General features: G+C 40.5%; 3 protein-coding genes across 3 annotated transcripts in view; 1 reads left to right on the forward strand and 2 right to left on the reverse strand.

The window, feature by feature from the left end:
- The window catches only part of scyl2 (SCY1 like pseudokinase 2), a 27,427-nt gene extending 25,852 nt beyond the window's left edge, over window positions 1-1,575 (reverse strand). Inside the window, exon 1 of the mRNA XM_053241824.1 lies at window positions 1,505-1,575. The gene's annotated coding sequence lies outside the window, so the exon portion shown is untranslated. The remainder of the gene's footprint in view (window positions 1-1,504) is intronic.
- Window positions 8-8,111, reverse strand: depdc4 (DEP domain containing 4). Its single transcript, XM_026923473.3, has 9 exons — window positions 7,380-8,111; window positions 6,240-6,648; window positions 5,981-6,132; window positions 4,350-4,542; window positions 3,799-4,034; window positions 3,332-3,474; window positions 2,787-2,912; window positions 2,570-2,648; window positions 8-2,468 (listed from the first exon to the last, which is right to left on the reverse strand). The coding sequence occupies exons 1-9, from the start codon at window positions 7,579-7,581 to the stop codon at window positions 2,269-2,271; spliced, it is 1,740 nt and encodes a 579-aa protein (XP_026779274.3). The 5' UTR covers window positions 7,582-8,111; the 3' UTR covers window positions 8-2,268.
- Window positions 8,112-9,026: 915 nt separating this feature from the next.
- Window positions 9,027-18,597, forward strand: usp44 (ubiquitin specific peptidase 44). The gene is made up of 8 exons (XM_034313226.2): window positions 9,027-9,371; window positions 12,469-12,726; window positions 13,510-14,490; window positions 15,835-16,092; window positions 16,230-16,419; window positions 16,730-16,838; window positions 16,923-17,134; window positions 17,421-18,597. The coding sequence occupies exons 2-8, from the start codon at window positions 12,550-12,552 to the stop codon at window positions 17,549-17,551; spliced, it is 2,058 nt and encodes a 685-aa protein (XP_034169117.1). The 5' UTR covers window positions 9,027-9,371; window positions 12,469-12,549; the 3' UTR covers window positions 17,552-18,597.
- The last annotated feature ends 221 nt before the right edge of the window (window positions 18,598-18,818 follow it).

Genomic DNA, 18,818 nt, shown 5'->3' on the forward strand with positions numbered 1-18,818 from the left:
ATAATAATAATAATAATAATAATATAGAAAATAACTACAACTTAGACAACAGGTTACAGCATAACCAGCACATTTTAAAAATAAAACACATTTATAATAAATAATACACACACACACACACACACACATGTATTTTAAAATTAATATATAATTTTCATAGTTAAAAATTCATAGTTAGGTTTATGGGTTTTTTTAGGACACCCAGGGTCAATAATTATCATCAGATTAGCTACAAATGATTCTTATTTCAGCAATATTTATTCAAAATCATGTATCGACACTGTTACAGCAGCTCCAAAAATCACAAAGGCAAACGGACACACTGCAACTTGGCTACATTTCAAATACATACCAGAAATTTAAAGTGCTTCTACACTATATGGCCAAAAGTGTGTGGACACCTGATCATCACACCCATATGTGTTCCTTCCCCAAACTGTTGCCACAAAGTTGAAAGCACACAATTGTATAGAATGTCCTTGTATTGCATTGCAGTTTTCCTTCACTGGAACTACGAGACCCAAACCTGCTCCAGCATGACAATGCCTCTGTGCACAAAGCGAGCTCCATGAAGACATGGTTTGAGAAGGTTGGAGTGGAAGAACTCGAGTGTCCTGCACAGAGCCCTGACCTCAACCCCACTGAACACCTTTGGGATGAACTGACATGCAGTCTGCACCCCAAACCTCCTCAGCCAACATCAGTGCCTGACCTCACTAATGCTCTTGTGGCTGAATGATCACAAAGCCTTCCCAGAAGAGTGGAGGCTGTTATAACAGCAAAAGGGGACTAAATCTGAAATGGGATGTTCAGTAAGCACATATGGGTTTGATGGTCAGGAGTCCACATACTTTTGGCCATATAGTGCACATAAGCAATTTTAAAATGAACACAACCTTAATATTAGTGTACCACCTATACAGGCTCTGATTATTTTCTCTTACAATTTCTGCACCCCAATATAACCACTGAAATATTCATGAAACCGACAATCACTGTTAAGCAAAAAGATGTATAATATTAAAACTCACTTTCGTTTCAAAGAGAAAATAAAATTATTTTTCTACATTTGAAATGTAAGCATTAGTGTCATGAATAGTTAAAATAAATTAAGTACTATATTTCATAAGAGATCATTTTCTACATTAGAAAACCACTAATTGCCCCAAAACTACACAGATCCTAGGTTTTAAGGCATAAAATCACATTTCTACATTTAACGTCCAGTGTATCTACTACTATTACTGTCTAATGAAACCTGACCCAACTATATATTTTTAAAAAATAACTTTTTTTGTCTAACTGAGCATATCCCTGACTATTTGCATGTACGTACGTCCATTCAAGTAATTCTCAGCTGTGGAATTTCGGCAAGAAGAAGAAAAGACAAAAACAGTGACGAAGGCAACAAACAATAATGATGTGCCTGAAAAACATCTAAACAAGCTGAACAACTGCAATTATAAAGTGTGTCCCAAAAGTCTCCAAACATACAGCTACATACCATACATGTCTTCGTCAGTGGATGTTCATGGACGACCACTTCTCGGTTGGTCTGCAACACTTCCAGTCTTTTTGAATTTGTTAATAAGTTTGGCAACAGTGTCGTGTGTGTAATGTGCTTGCCATGTTTCCTGTTAAAGTCTATCGCAATTTAGACACAGCTTCCTGATCCAGCCATGAGAATGATTTCAATACGTTCTTCTTTTGTCAAAGGCATTCTTAAAGGCTATCAGAAAAAATATATATAAAATAAACTAACTATGAAAAATTTTGGAAGACATTTTGCTAGAAAGTGTTAATTTCCCCTATATATGGAGACTTTTGGGACACCCTGTACTTCTTCTGAGCTGAAAAAGAACTGCAGGAGTCTGCTTCTAGTACAGCTGGCATCTAAAAATAGTATTGCAACATTTAGGACCATATCTTCTCGATCATAATTGGGGCAGATTACCTTTTGTGACCATTGGAGCAGGTGATAACCTGCCAAAGATCAGCGTCACTGTAAAAGGTTCCGGGTTTTAAGAATGATTTGTTTAAGAGATCTAGTTAGGTGTAGTTCTGCGATATCTATTCGCTGTCAGAACTCAATGTGTGCGGTGCAGCTGGAGGACAAATACTTAGGCACAATTTGCCAGTGTTATACTACTGAATTACGTTTACATACTAAAAATAGATCTGTTTCTGTTTAAAGCATAAACATCTTATGGCTATGTTTCTACCAAGTAAATGAAAAGAGCCTTCCTTGGAGAAACTATGCAGCATGTTCTAAAAGGTGGAGGAGAAATGGTGGAGAAACACTGCTGGGTGGTGCTTCTGAAACTCCTTAATGAGCTTCCTCCTCTGTTTGATTGACAGCTCATTACTAAGCGTAATATGTACAATGAGCTGTTTGAGGCTCTCGAATGTGCTCTTCTCTCGCTGTTCCTCAAACTGCTGTGTCGACATCTGCTGACAGAACGTGAACACTACAAAGCAACACAGAGAGACGTATACACACAACATGTTTTAGTGTACACATTCAATCTACACAGCTTGGTTAGGCAATGTGTTCTCGACGTAAACTTACGTGCTACATTATCCAGATCGCGCCCTTGCTGCAAGGTTTGCAGGGCCTTCGTCACCGCCTCGGTGAGAGACACCGGTGTCTGGTTTCATTGTGTCAAATCAAAACAGAAGTAAGAACAGGCAGGCTGTAAGGTTTGCTCAGATGGTAGGACATGTAAAAGTCAAAATGCAAGCCTGTCTTTTCCAGGAATAAGCCGCAGTGAGTGGAGTGCCAGTACCTTGAACAGATGTAAATGGTGGTCCATGAGAAACAGCAGGAGCTGCTCACACTGGGCACGAGACATATCTTTACTCTGAAGCACAGCCTTCATGAACGTCCTGCTGATCAGGGCCCTGTTCTCCATCTGCTCCCAGACAAATGGGACAGTAAAGAGAAGGGCACTGTGTGCACATTGCTCAAAAACAAACCTCATACCTTAATCCAACACTAGAGTTGTTCAGTATCTCTATCCAATATCCTGCTATTTAATGAAACCATTTATTTATAGATATTATTACTAAAGAAACTTCACACACCAATCTTCACGTCTTTAATGATCAACTACATTTGGGGTAGAAGAAAAATTGTGTACACTTTATTTTAGCCAAACTATTCCTATAAACTAGAAAAATTACTTCTAGTTAAATGGCATTTAAATAAAACACAGACGTTTATAACCATAACCCTAAATCTTAAATAAGTAATAGATTGTGTTATATTAAAACTGTAATAAAATCCTGATAAACACAGAGTTCATTTAAGGTAACTGATTGTGAATGGCACCGTTTTGTGAAGCTGGAAGGCCTTGGGGTCTGCAGCTTCAGCCATGAAGGCCAGGAGTCTGCGCAGCTCGTTTCTGGAGCTGGCGTCCAGAAGTCGCAGACACAGCTGAGATGCCTTTAGAGCATCCTCAGCCCTACCTGAGTCTGACACACACACACACACACACACACAAACACACACACAGGCATAAAAAACATCACATTAAAATGCATTCACACACACAGAAAATCATTTCTTAATCATTTGCATTTTTCTAGACTTGGTAGTTTCAGTTTAATATTTTATAATCAGCATAACACGTTAAGAACTGCCCAAAGATTAATATCCCTTTTTGCATTTTATATCCTCTCAGATGTGCAAATAAATGGAACTGAATGCTAATAAGGTGTAAAAATAAGTGCTCAAGCCCAAAAAAAAAAAAAATTCATTAAATGTTTTATACTGCGCACTATTATATTCTGAATTACCCAGTAGCTTAAGGATGCCTGTATGGATGTCCATGTAGCGTCCAGCCAGCAGGGGAACTCTCTCCTGATTGTTGTAGTACTTTGCTATTGTGTCGAATAATAGTTTCTTGTAGGCGCCCAGCTTCTCGTCACCGTCCGCAGCATGGACCTGAAGCAGCTGCTCTCCCGTCGCCACTATCACCTCATCTGGAAACAGCTCCAGACAGTCTGCAGCCGCCATCAGCCACGAGTCCAGTCTTTCAGACACAAAGACAGAAGGAGGAAGTGTTTAACAACATTAACATACCAGCACAGGTTTATTAAATATAATGTTAAAACTATAAATATATAAGTGACAGTCAGAACATTATCTTTTATTCAAGATTAAGAATCAATGCTGCTGTTTGACTTTCCAACAGTTTCCAATAACTGGCTACTTCTTTAGTTATTCAGACTAATTCATTTGTTGTCTAATGGCCACAAAATATCGATTGTAATATTTATTTCTGCTTTAACTGTTTCTAAAATTCAGCTTTTGCTTGAATCATAGTGCCATCGTATTGGACACTGACTCTGGCAGGTTGAGGACCTGGGACACCTCTCGGTCCACACAGGTGTTGGAGATGACCAGGTCATGGTTCTTCAGCAAACGCATGCGAAGAGGAGCAGGTTTTGAGGGTGATGTCAGGACGCAGTCCAACACAGCCACCTCCACTAACTGCAACAGCTGGAGAAGGGTTTGTTGTTTCCACACTTCCTGTACCACTGCAAAAACAACAAGTTATAATTACAATCATATACACATGTAGACAGCAGATGATGACAGCATGTGTTTTTTAAAATACTTTAGCAACAAAGTTGGTGCATATGGACTAGAATATATCACTATTATATCACTTTCAACAAACCTAAGGTGTTTTATACAGCCAGGTCCTGACTGGACATTTGGCTACTGAATTGAAAATAGTGTCTTATATATTGAAAATTAAATTTCCCTAGTGCAATTAATTAAATTCGCCCACGTCTAATAATGACGTTGTTGCTGCAGACAATTTTTCTCATTTCCACTCATCCCCAAGGGTTTATTTATAAGCTTCAAAATAAAATTCTGGGAATACCCTTCAAGTATTTTATACGAGATTTACACGAGATGCTTGCCAAACTAGGGCAGCATGTGAGGCACAAGCATTAAGACTGTGTGGTTGCTGTTAAGTAGAGGCAGGAGCAAAAAAGTGTCGTTTTAAACTCAAATAATCAATAGATTACTCTATTTTCGATTAGTCTAGTTTCAAATATATTTTATGACAACATGATACACTATATGGTCTAAAGTTTGTGGACACTAAAACATAACACCCATATGTGCTTGTTGAACATCCCATTCCAGATTTAATCTCCCTTTGCTATTATAATAACCTTCACTCTTCTGGGAAGGCTTTCCACTAGATTTTGGAGCGTGGCTTTGGGGATTTGTGATCATTCAGCTACAAGAGCATTAGTGAGATCAGGTACTGATGCTGGGTGAGGAGGCCTGGGGTGCAGTCAGTGTTCCAGTTCATCCCAAAGGTGTTCAGTGGGGTTGAGGTCAGGGCTCTGTGCAGGACACTCATTCCAACCTTAACACACCATGTCTTCATAGTGCTCGCTTTGTGTACAGGGACATTGTCATGCTGGAACAGTGTGTGGCTCCCTTCGTTCCAGTGAAGGGAAACTGAAATGTTACAGCATACAAAGACATTCTATACAATTGTGTGCTTTCAACTTTGTAGCAACAGTTTGGGGAAGGAACACACATGAGTGTGATGGTCAGATGTCCACATACTTTTGGCCATATAGTGTACATATAAATTGGGATGGATTATTGGATGGAACTTGATACTTTGGGTCAACGTAGAAATAGTGCAGAATCTTGAATAATAAATATTCAAGATATTGAACATTTACTTTCTTTATTTTAAATATTGCAAAATTCTAAAACCTTCTGTTTATTTCCAATTTTAAATGAAAAAAAAATTCTCAGATTTTCAATGTGGTCACAGATTTTTTTGGACCTCACTATACAAAAGAGTACAACAATAAAGTTATTTGTTTTCAATCTTCTGTAAAAAAGCCAGGAGATTTCTCAGGATCGTTCTGTGTGATGCAATGTTGATGCAGTATATTAAAATAGCAATGCAGACCACCTTTACAGAGACCCCCTCACCTTGCTTTGAGAGGTAGGTAGTAGATAAACCAACACGATTCAGGCCAGAAGGCATCGACGGCTGGAGGTTAATGGTTTTCAGTATTCTCTCCACCCTTCTGTCTGAGGATCCCAGGGCCAAGGGGTTGGAGATGGTCTTTAAGTCATCAAACCTTTAAATACACATTACTATGAGCAAACTTTACTAAATACACACATGTATTATGAGCAAAATCAATTATTTTCAGGTTGATACAGTATCATCAAATTGTTTTCTGACCTGGACCCTTTCTTCTTCTTTCCATTTTCTTTCACGGGTGTTTCATTCTCCATATCACCAGTGCACTTGGCTGATCCAGGAAGGCCTTCAGAATCCAGAAAGTGATAGAGACTACAGCCAGAGTCCTCAAAGACCAGCTCTTTTTCCCTGCGAAAGAGCTTCACACCAACAGGTTCGAACACTCGGGCGTCCATGAGGGCCTGGCAAAGCCTGACAGCTTTGAGGCGGGTCACGTCACTGGTGCAGAAATAGATGTTCTGCATGAGGTGGCTGAGAACCACATCGACAGCATCAGAGCCAGTGAAGCAGTCTCTGTGTACTCGCAAGTGCTGCCGACGACGCCTGACCTCCACCTGCGTCTGTAAGGCCTCTATGATGTTACGCCACAGCTGTGTCGCTCTAAACGGTCCTGTTACAGTTCAGAGAGAGAGAGTCGAGGGGTTATGTGGCACATTCAGCCAGGACGCAGTAAGTAACAGTTTTTAAAATGCAACAGTACTGTATTGCTTGCAGTTTCTGAGCAAACCTTGATATCATGATACATATCGTATATCGTAGAAATGTCTTTGAGAATGGTGATATGATTATTTTGTCATAGAGCTAACCCCTAATCCAGGATGTACTCTTGCCTCACACCCAATGAATGAATGAATGAATGAATGAATGAATAAATGACACAAGTGTACTTTACTTTGTTTATATTACTTATACTAAAGTTATAGTGTTGGATAGTGTGCTCAAGCTAATAGTTAGCTCAAGTTAACTAGTGGATTAAATAAGCTTAATGTAAGGCATTACCTTGTTTTTTCTGACTTTGTGATAATCTCTGAGTTATGATACAGAATTAAGAAATGAAAGATAAAGTATTTACCGATCTTCCCTAAAGCTCCCCTCTTCTTATGCTGACACAAGCACAGTAATGTTGTATAAAGGGAGAGGTGTCTTGGCTAGTAAACACTACAGCACTGCATTACCATCTGACAGGTTTATAGAAGTCTAACTAACGTCTCATAGCAGGTTAGCTGTAAATGCGCCATAGTGTACGGTTATAACGCTAAAATGACCAAGCACAATTACACATAACTAATTCATATTCACTTCAACACTTCATGTCTGTGTAGTTATGTAAAAAAAAGCCACCTGTTGGATGTTTCTTTTCGTTAAAACATCTCGTTTGACTATTCAGCCTTCTAAACCTCGGAGTCAAATCGACCGCCATCATCGTCAAACAGGAAGTGACGTAGTGGGTACGTGGACCCGGGCAAAAAGACAGAAGGCTGTGAAACGCTGGTCTGAGAACAGTTTCAGTGTGTTGCCTTCGATATAACGATAACACTTTCATTGTTTACTAAATATAAGAGTACACAGGAATTTAACATTCGGCTTACAATCAGATAGCATACTGCACACTACCTTACAACAGGACTGAAAAGTGCAGGAAAGTGATAGAAAACACTACTAATACATCTACTACTACTACTAATACATCTACTACTACTACTAATACATCTACTACTACTACTAGTGCTACACCTACTACTACTGCTACATCTATTTGTGCTGCTACTACTACTACATCTACTACTACTACTACTACATCTACTACTACTACTGCTACATCTACTACTAATACTACATCTACTACTACTGCTACATCTACTACATCTACTACTACTACCGCTGCTACATCTACTAATACATCTACTACTACTACTAGTGCTACATCTACTACTACTAATACTACATCTACTACTACTGTTACATCTACTGCTACATCCACCAGTAATACTCCTACTACTGCTACATCTACTACTACTGCTACATCTACTAATGCTGCTACTAATACTGCTACATCTACTACTGCTGCTACTAATACTGCTACATCTACTACTACATCTACTGCTACATCTACTACTACTGCTACAAATACTACTACATCTACTACTACTGCTACATCTACTACTAATAATAATAATAATAATAATTGCATTGCAGAAACAAATCTTGCCTCAGCTTGCTTTGAAGTGGCTAGTGAATAACGGTGATAAGTCTTGAGTTTTTTGTTTTGTCTTTTTTTTTTAACTGGAGGTTGGTTGCTTACTTGCTTTATCCATTCATTGTACCATAAAATGAATGTCACAGTGTTGCACATAACTGGCTCTGCTGCAGGCTACCAATGCCACCATCTCACCTAATTAATAACACTGAGTGTAGAAAACTGCTCCTCTCACAGCTTCTAAGGCTCGTTTGTTCACGGTTCTCTACATTTCTGTGTAGTTCTGTACACAAAATCATGTAACCTGCAATAAAATCAGTTTAATTCAATATTCTGTGTCAGATCAGTCATTGGTTTGGAAGGTGACTATGCACTTGGGGGATAAATGGAGATGTACCACTGCAGCTGTAGTGTGAGATCTCAAACTGTACAATCACAGCAAGAGGTTACTGCAGATATAATGCAGAGGTCCTGTTACAACCTGCTGGGAGCCACAGTGGAAAAACAAGCAGCAGAAATAATCTAACTTATTATAACTGTTAAAGAGGTGGGCATTTGCTCTGAACAGTGAAATATTGTTTACAGCTCCTTTAGCTCTTTAAGCACCAGAGCTGCGGTTGTTCTGATTTTTTTTTTTTTTATTTTGGAAAACTTCTTGCTAGGTCACATGACGATTATTTAACTTCACTTTCAAGAAACTCGACTGAATGATTTGAAAATCGGCAGACCTGCTCAGGGGAACGTGAGATAAACTAGGCGGAAGTTACGTATTTTGGGCGGGCTTTTCATGTTTGTTTACTAACATGAAAGGACCCGTAGAGCTGTTGCCAGGGAAACGCTCGTCCTTGCTGCTAATAGGAAGCTCAAATCGTGTGACATACACTACCGAATTTCTCAGAAGTGTCGTTTATAGGTATCTAGGAGTTATCAAATATGCAGCATTTTTAAAAAGAAGACTTTCCTGACGCTTTACAGGGGAGAAAAAGGCTGCCTTTGTCATCGCAAGCCTTCCGCGCGACATTACGTCAGTGGCCCTCGACGTCATGTCGCACACCACGCGACAACTTGTAGACAAGATGGCGACTGCGGTTATACCCGATGTGTAAGTTAAGATACCGCTGGTAGAAAAAGAACAGGTATGTACAAAATGCTTTACTCCTCCTAAAACAAAAAAAAATAAAATAAATAAAAATAACGGAAATATTAAAGTGGCAAACGTCACCTGTTGTTGGGTAAGAGATATCGAAATACAGCGGTCATTTCATCCTTTAGTCCAAACCTAGCAGATGAAAGTTAGCTAAAGCTAGCACCCGTGATGAGTTTAAAGCATTAGCGAGCTAGCTAACTAGCCGTGATTGTTGTGAGCTAGCTGCTCGCTAACTTTATTCCCTTACAGCCTGGCAGTTTTATGAATGCACTTAGCCATTTAGCATAGCTACCCCAAAACAATCCAACAAAGCGAGTATTATTATTAATAATCACAGATAACTTCATCGTCATGCGCTCGCCTATAGCATAACTGACAACACTTATTATTATTATTATTATTATTATTATAGATTAGAATGAGGCTAACTGTTTATCAGTGGATGAATACAGGCACTAAATCATGTCCATGCTGCACTCTGATGGGCGGACCCTGAGCAACCACACCGACAGGGTCACTGTTTATGGAGTTGTTTATATATAAACAAACAAATCTGTGGTCAGGGATTATTAGCAGTCAGCATGTAAAGTTGCTTCACATTTAGATTGACTGGTGTATTGTTTCAGCACCTAACAGAGTATATGAAATGCAAAAGCTTGTCAGTATCAGGATTTGCAAGCTGTTTGATGGCTATTTTAGAGCCCGTATCACTTTCAAAGCTGTCTATTTATAAGATGATCGTTTTGGGGGAAGCGGCTAGTTATTGAGCCTGGTGTTTCCCAACCCGAGATTCCTCTCCTGTAAAATAGATAAATAAATAAATAAAATAACTCCCGTGTGCTATAGTTTATGCTAACTAATTACATTTATTTAGGGCAGGTTTTCTTTCAACACGTGATGTTTGTTAACGCGATTCAAAAAGAGTATACATGGTCTCAGCTCAAACAGTCTCTGTAACATGATGGCAGAATTATGAACACGCTTTAGTGCAGCGTTCAGTTGCTCCCCCAAATCCTCACCCCAGGGTTTCTCGTGCACTGCACTGCACTTTTCTTTCTTTCTTTTTTGTATCTGTTTCACAACACACCAGTGTATGTGCACCCGGAAATACACACAGTGCATAAGCAACCACAGCGCCCATCTCAAAGCTTTGATTTAAGCCGCTGGACTCGAGATAAATGGCGCTAAATTGCTCAGCCCGTGTTATTTTGTTCAACCTTTATGCCGACAAATCCCGCCCCCTGCGCGGCGATTGGCTAAGCCGCCGGTGAGTATGACGTCCTGGCCAATCCCAGCGCAGGATGCGAGTACTGCGAGCCAATTCGGATGTAGGTTTGTCAGAATGGAGATAAAAATATCAGTACACACACACACAAACTTTATCAAACATACATAGACTATATTGGCATTTTCTGACTGTATGGTTGTTTGTATTAGCTGATAAAATTGGTACTATGTACACATAAAAGAACAGGAAATGATTTATCTTGGTAACTAATTAACCAGCTGTCTATTAAGTTAATTATTATCACAACCTCAAAGGCTACACACTTACATGACTAGTCTGTTGTAATGCTGGATATAGCCGCTGTGTCTATCATTACAAGCTTTAATGTCAGCTCTGGTCTAACTCTACTCAGGGATTTAATGTAGTTTGCCAATGCAGTACTTGAGCTGGTTAGTTAGAACAGCACACAAATGATTAACTACTGATTAGTGCATTAGTTACTACCTAAAGCTCTGGGAGTGCTACTAGTGATTGCTACTGCGATTACTGCTGACTTTTAAGATTATTACTTGTATGAAATAATCCCAGTAATGAAATCTTGGCCAAATTCTATAAAAGACTGAGAGATCCCATGTGTTCAAAATGTAATGTAATCCCATGCCATCCTTCTCTTGGCGTCTTTTTAGCAGCGCGTACACTTTTTAAATCAGAAATTTGCGACACTGCCTGAACTTTGCCCTCAACTGTCTTTGGTTGCAATGGCACTAAATCGACGTTCACATGTTGTGTACGAAGCTTGCCAATGTCAACTCCCAGCTGAAAAATTGTTTTGTAATAGGCAATTTTTGTCTGAGACAGCAAAATAGGGAAATCTTACAGTGTAAAGCCAGCTTTAAAGGTAGAAATATTTATAAGTAGGGTTGATGGCAAAAGTTTGCATACCCTTAGCACGAACTGAATAAAACATGCATTCATTAGTAGGTTTTAATACCAAAAACTAGTAAGTTTTAAAAGTTTGCAACTCGCTCTCTTAATGCAGTCTAAATATCCTCTAATTACTTTTATGCCTACCATTTGCTCTTATAATCTGCCTCCAAACTCTTTTGTATTCTCTGAACAGCTTTTGGTTTCTCTCATTTTGTAATATTCTCCTCTTTCCTGCACTTCAAAAAATCTTTTTGATATATCTATAACTCTTTGGTTGCAAGATTTTGGTTTCTTTTGTAAAACAGATGTACATTTTCCCCTTTTCACGTATCAGCTGTATCATGATATTTAGGTTTGCTAGCAATGTTTTAGAAGGAGAAACAAAATGAAACATTTGGTACAAAAGTATAACGTCCAGTCAGCTACATTTTATTTATAAAAGTATTGACAATACCCATAACAATTCAGAGAGATGTACTGAGATCTAATTTATATCAATTTTGATATATCCTCACATCATCTAGCCCTATTAATATGTATTTGGCTGGTCTTAGATAAGCATAAGTTGTTTAGTCAGAGTATATAACTTTATGGCTTTGTGTATTGCAATTTATTTCTAAGTGTATTTCTTATTTGAAAGCGCTCCTGTTTAGAAAGCGTCTTAAAGCATGAGCACTGATCTGGGATCTGGTATTGCTGGTTTTCACCGCAATGAGATAAAAACACTGACACAGCAACGTTTATATGGGGCTTGATATGGAGGCATGTCATTAAAACATTGTTCTAGCAGTGGCGAGCGCTCAAAATGTAAACAGGCTCTTAGGATAATGTCTGTCATTAACTTGATGTTTCAGAGAGTTTGAAGTTTGAAGCGGAGTTTAAATCTGCACATCTTACATTTGCTGACCCATGTTTCCATCCACCCCATCAGATGAAGCATGCCTTGGCAGGAGGTAGTTGTACGGCTGGCTGCCTTCGCCACGGTCATGTGAAGTGTGTGTGAGAGACTGTGATGGACAAGTGTAAGCACGTGGGTCGACTGAGGCTCGCACAGGACCACTCGATCCTGAATCCGCAGAAATGGCACTGCGTGGACTGCAACACCACGGAGTCGGTGTGGGCGTGCCTCAGCTGCTCGCACGTGGCCTGTGGACGCTACATAGAGGAGCATGCGCTGCAGCACTTCAAGGTAAGGCTTGCTTTATACGTGACATATGACCATATATGCGTATACAGAAACAGTGACAATGCAAGCAGCATCATTCACACACACACACTCACCTGCGTATGTTATGTGCAGCATTAGAAAACGTTACTGTCCATCAGGTTTTCCAGGTCGACCAGTGAAGTATGAAATTTAGCGATCTCATGTCAGTTGTTCTGGGACGTACATTTGTCAGCAGTATGGAGATGTTACACACATGGACAAGCGCTGTTAAAACTTTCCACTGTTGTCATGATTGTTGTCATGATTGTTGTCATGAGCTGCGTGTCAAATGGAAAACTGTTTTGGTGTACGAAACGACTTAGTGTACAGTTTGTTCAGTCCGATGTCCACATTGCATCAAGGCTTCTAGGCTGTAAAAGTGTGAGAACCTCTGACCTAATTATTATAGTGTTACTTTTCACAGATTGCTTTATAGGCTATATCTATTTGTCTGTGTGTGTTTTTTAATGGAAAATTTTAATGATGAAGTTCAGGGTTTTTTCACTGGTTGCTTTCTCTGTTGACAGTCCCAGTGATTTTGGTTAATGCATTGATGGCTGCTGACAGAATCTTAAATTAAACAAACTAGTCAGCTTAATCTGCCATGTGACCTCCAAAGCCATTAATTACACCAAAATATTTTCACAATAAAACATTGTGCATGCGTTGTTATAGAGATTGTTCCACTCTATAATTTTTAATAATAGTTTTTTTTTTTTCTCATGCTTGTTCTGCCATTAAGAGTTGTCACTGTTTGTCATATAGGAGCAGCGCCACCCTCTGGCCTTGGAGGTGAACGAACTGTATGTGTTCTGCTACCTGTGTGACGACTATGTGTTGAATGACAACGCCACAGGAGACCTGAAGCTGCTGCGCGGCACGCTGGGCGCCATCAAGAGCCAACGCTATGAGGTGACAACACGCAGCGGGCGCACCCTACGCTCCGGCGCAGCCCAGCTGGAGCATGGAAACGCACAGGAGCAGCAGCTGCGCGCAGAGGACCGCATGTTCACGGCACTGTGGCACCGACGTCGAGCACTCATGGGCCGCGTATTCCGCACTTGGTTTGGCCACACAGAGCGTGGCAGGAGGTTCCTGGAGGAGGAGCGACAGCGTGAGGAAGAGGAGGAGCGCAGAAGGGAGGCACGGGAGAGGAGACGAACACTCAAACGGCAGCTCCGGGAAGAGCTGGAGAGTGCGCCGCCACGGAAGAGCAGCCGAATCCGGAAGCAGAGCCAGAAAGCAGCAGCTGCCGCATCCTTTACAGAAAGGAAACAAATCCAACACAAGCCAGCTCCACCCTCTAATGTTCGGACTCGAAAAGACAAAACGCCTCAGAGAAGGTCAGGCACCTCAGCCAAGACCAGACAGACTCGGGCTCCGCCTACCAAAACTGGCGACTCCCCCATTAAGAGGCGGCCCACGGTCACGCCAGGCGTGACTGGTTTAAGGAATCTTGGCAACACATGCTACATGAACTCCATACTGCAGGTTCTGAGTCACCTGCACGTGTTTAGGGAGTGTTTTCTGAGACTGGATTTGAACCAGGCTCTGGAGCTGCTAGCGTCCGCCGTTAGCCGAAAGCTGGGGCTCTCAGTTCAGCATGGCACCCAGCCCAAAGCCGCCGGTCAGGGATCAGGGCTTAGCGGGGGTGCTTCACGCTCACGCAGCATGGAGCTCATTCAGCCCAAAGAGCCCAGCTCCAAACACATCTCACTCTGCCATGAGCTGCACACTCTGTTCCAGGTATACGCTTGACACATAACAAATAACAAGTTTAAAAAAAAAAAAAAAAAAAAAAAGTAGGGATCAACTGATTTTGCTAAAGCTGCTTTTAGGAAGCTAAATACACAGATCATCAATCACATCCATGGGATGTTATTTTATATGGTCAGAAATTAGCCAGATACCAATATAGTTAAACAGGGCTTTACTGATACGATTGTCATTTTATCAGTTTGCAAACAAACAACAGAAATTGCATTATACACAGAACAAAAAGCCACAATGAGTAACTTAAAAAAAGGTCATCACCGATGATTATGAATTCACACCCAATACCAGATTTAAATTTTATTGTCTGAGACAAGAAGTTTCAATCTATCAAGAGACTGATTTTGAATCCTAATGAGACAGCCATTATAGAAAGTACGACTGCATCTCAAATGATTTCTGTTCACACATCAGGGGGAAAAAAAAACTGTGTTCAAAATGGCATCACATTATGAATGAATGTGGGTTTGCTATAGAATATTTAAAGAGATATTATTACATTATTCATGTTACAATACAGAACATGGTTTATACGTCCTTGTCTTTCCATCAGCTGCTGTTGGTACTGAATGGTAGTGAATGTACTGATGAAGGAGCTTCAGAAAAGAGCGATGTAAGGCAAAGAGCGCCAGCCAAACACACGCAGTCGTGGAAAGACTGGAACACATCATTATCGCTACATCATTATTAAATCTAAATCTGTTTCCTTCACCCATTATTCCATCTTCTCTTAGCCATTTTCCACAAGCAACATAGCAGTTGTGGTGTCTGCATCTACTCTTAAACAGCACCGAAAATGCTGCTGGTGTGGAACCATGGACCCGTGGACATAGTTATTTTGTCAACTCGACAACAGCTTGAGCAACCCAAGCTCTTTACTTCACTGTCATTAAGCCAAAAGCATAAAAAAAAACATGTATCTGTCATTTTGCATGTAATTATTGTCTGTGACGATGTCTCTGTGCTGTATATAGCTGACGGATCACACACACGTTTCTGAAACCAGCCATGAAACTCTACAGATGTTTTTATTAATTTTTTTTTTTTAAATACTCTGTGCATTAGCACATCTGACTGCTTAATGGTTTGGCTTTTTAAACCTGAACTGTGTACAAGGAGTATATCACCATGGCTTTAATCTCAAGCAATTATACAGACTATGTTTGATGTTTCCTTAATTCATGTAATTGTATTAAAAAATTCATATAAAAACACATTAACAGGATAATCGGATATATTATTTACCATGGCATTACACAAAGTTCTCTTTTGTCGTATATGGCAGGTGCTTTCATGTTAATGTTTGTGTGTGTTTAGGTGATGTGGTCAGGAAAGTGGGCTCTGGTGTCTCCGTTTGCGATGCTGCACTCGGTGTGGCAGCTGATCCCGGCGTTTCGAGGCTACGCACAGCAGGACGCGCAGGAGTTCCTCTGCGAGCTCCTGGACAAAGTCCAGCACGAGCTGGAGCGAACTGGAACTCTCACACCAGCCACCATGCCGGCCAATCAGAGACGCCTGATCAAACAGGTGCTCAGCGTGGTCAATACCATCTTTCATGGCCAGCTACTCAGCCAGGTGAGGAGTGCACACACACACACACACACACACACACAAACACACACACACACACACACACACACTCGTACTCATTAGTTATACCCGAATGTGTACATTGCACGTTATACTGTATATCTATCTCTCTTTCTTTCTAGGTGAGGTGTTTGGCGTGTGATCATCGCTCCAACACGGTGGAGCCGTTCTGGGATCTGTCATTAGAGTTTCCCGAGCGCTACCACAGTAAGGATGCTGCGCAGGTGCCGTGCAGGTTGACAGAGATGCTGGCCAAGTTTACAGAGACGGAGGCTTTAGAAGGAGCCATTTACGCCTGTGACCACTGCAACAGTGAGTTTTACACTGTTCGTTTTGATAGATAACAGGAATTCAGCTTCATTCTTAGTCTTTTGATGAAAATGCATAATAGTCATTTGGTTACTGTTAGTTTTTTCCTCTTTTTTAGTATACTTCAACAGAACAGTTTTCATCAATGAAAACTAAAGTTATAAAGTTTAAATCCCTTCATTAATTGAACACCAGGTCATTTTACAAACACACGCTATGGGCCTGGCTTATTAAATCATTTAAATCTTCTGTCATGTATGTATGTGCAGCATGCACACCTTTAACCTGAGGACATTGTGTTACTGTTCCTCAGATAAACGGCGGCGTTTCTGCTCCAAGCAAGTGGTTCTGACAGAAGCTCAGAAGCAGCTGGTGGTCTACAAACTGCCTCATGTCTTACGACTACACCTTAAACGTTTCAGGTATACACACACACACACTAATAGTATACGTGTGCTCTGGGCATGCTGTTTGTTAATGTGTGTTTTGCTTGCGTTTGTGGCCAGGTGGTCTGGTCGTAATCACAGGGAGAAGATTGGCGTCCATGTCAAGTTTGAGCAGGAGCTGAACATGGAGCCATACTGCTGCAAAGACTCCGCCTCCAACACATCACTCCGCCACCAACACTTCCTCTACCAGCTCTCTGCTGTCGTCATGCATCATGGGAAGGGCTTCGGCTCAGGCCATTACACTGCCTTCTGTTACAACACAGAGGGAGGTAGGAGATGAAGGAATTTTTTTTTATTATAGTGTATTTTGAGGTTCCATCGTATTGATTTAATAACAAAATATATGTCTAGCCTTAAATTGTCATTGTAAAATTTAAGGATAAAAATGACCACCCTGGCTCTCAGATGTTGAGTTTAGCATGGTTATATAATACCACAACAGAGATACTCCTAGACATGCCTACAACATGAGATGTGTTTTAGTCACCAATTTTTTGTACAGCTAGAAATATTATGTACGTCTCTCTCTCTCTCTCTCTCTCTTTCTATTACCAGGATTTTGGGTGCACTGTAACGACTCCAAGCTAAGTGTGTGTGCAGTGGAGGAGGTGTGCAAGGCTCAGGCCTACATTCTGTTCTACACCCAGAGAAACTCTCAGGACAAAGGCAAAGCCAGCGACCTCTGACCTCCACTTAGCAGCCAGTCAGCCAGAGACGTTGTACATTCATGCCAATGTGGGCTAAAGCCTGTCTGTGTGTATATCTGTGACACTGCATGAGCGTGACTCACATTCATGCCTTACACAGACTATTGGCAGTAGGCACTCTTGCAGCATGTGTGTGTGTGTGTGTGTGTGTGTGTGTGTGTGAGAGAGAGAGAGAGAGAGAGAGAGAGATATATCAGTCCTAGCCAGAAGCATTAGTGCAGCTTGGATGAGAGGGAGAGTTTTAACATTTTGTTTCTCGGTGTGGTTGAATTTATTTGCCCACAAACCAAAGTAGAAAAAAAAACAAACAAACAAACTGAATGTTGACTGTTCCCTGATTTACCCTCCAAAGGGACAGATGACATGACTGTGATGTCACAATTATAGTATGTGAGGTGTGTGTGTGTGTGAGTGAGAGAGAGAGAGACTGACCAGGTTCCTTTATGTCACTTAAAGTGCCCTGCCATTTTTTGAACAGTTTAAGGCTCTTGTAGTGTTACCAGCTCCTTTAGGAATGTGATTTGACAATTCAGGATTTTGTTTTCTGTCTGTTTAGACTTTCCAGAATGTACTTTTATATGCGGAGTATTTGGTTAAACAAGATTTCTTTTTTATTTTTGTAAAAAAGAAAGTAATTTAGAGAAACAAAAGGTTCTCACCAGCGAACACAAAACATATGCTGTATGTACAGTATCCACCTGTGTGTGAGAGTGTGTGAGAGTGTGTGAGAGTGTGTGAGAGTGTGTGAGAGTGTGTGAGAGTGTGTGTTAGTAGCTGATTGGACTCATTCTGTGACTGTATTGTGGTTAGCACATTCTCTGTGTAGGTGTGTGTTTGTGAGAGAACTGAGGTAATCTTGTCATGAGTTCACACACTCTTTTGAGTCTGCCTCTTTCCGGTTGGTTCCAGTTTGAGTTGCTCCGCTCTTCAGCAGGTATAGATGTAAAACTATGCAAATTGTTACCTCAATTTATAGAGAAATTTACCTCAATAAAATGAGACTATTTTTGCATTTTTCTAAAATATCACAGTTGCAGTATGTGTCTTATTCAGACTTTAACAGATTTAAGCATTATTTTATTGTATTATTACTATTTTTTTTTAAATGGTGTCTATTATTCATTAATTAATTCATTCATTGATTCAGTAGCCACGTTAGCTTGGTCAGGGTCACGATGGATCCGGAGCCTATGCCAGGAACACTGGGCGTGAGGCAGCGACACACCCTGAACTTGGTGCAAGTCCA

Source organism: Pangasianodon hypophthalmus, chromosome 18 (assembly GCF_027358585.1).
Source record: "Pangasianodon hypophthalmus isolate fPanHyp1 chromosome 18, fPanHyp1.pri, whole genome shotgun sequence".
In the NCBI taxonomy this organism is placed as follows: Eukaryota; Metazoa; Chordata; class Actinopteri; order Siluriformes; family Pangasiidae; genus Pangasianodon; species Pangasianodon hypophthalmus.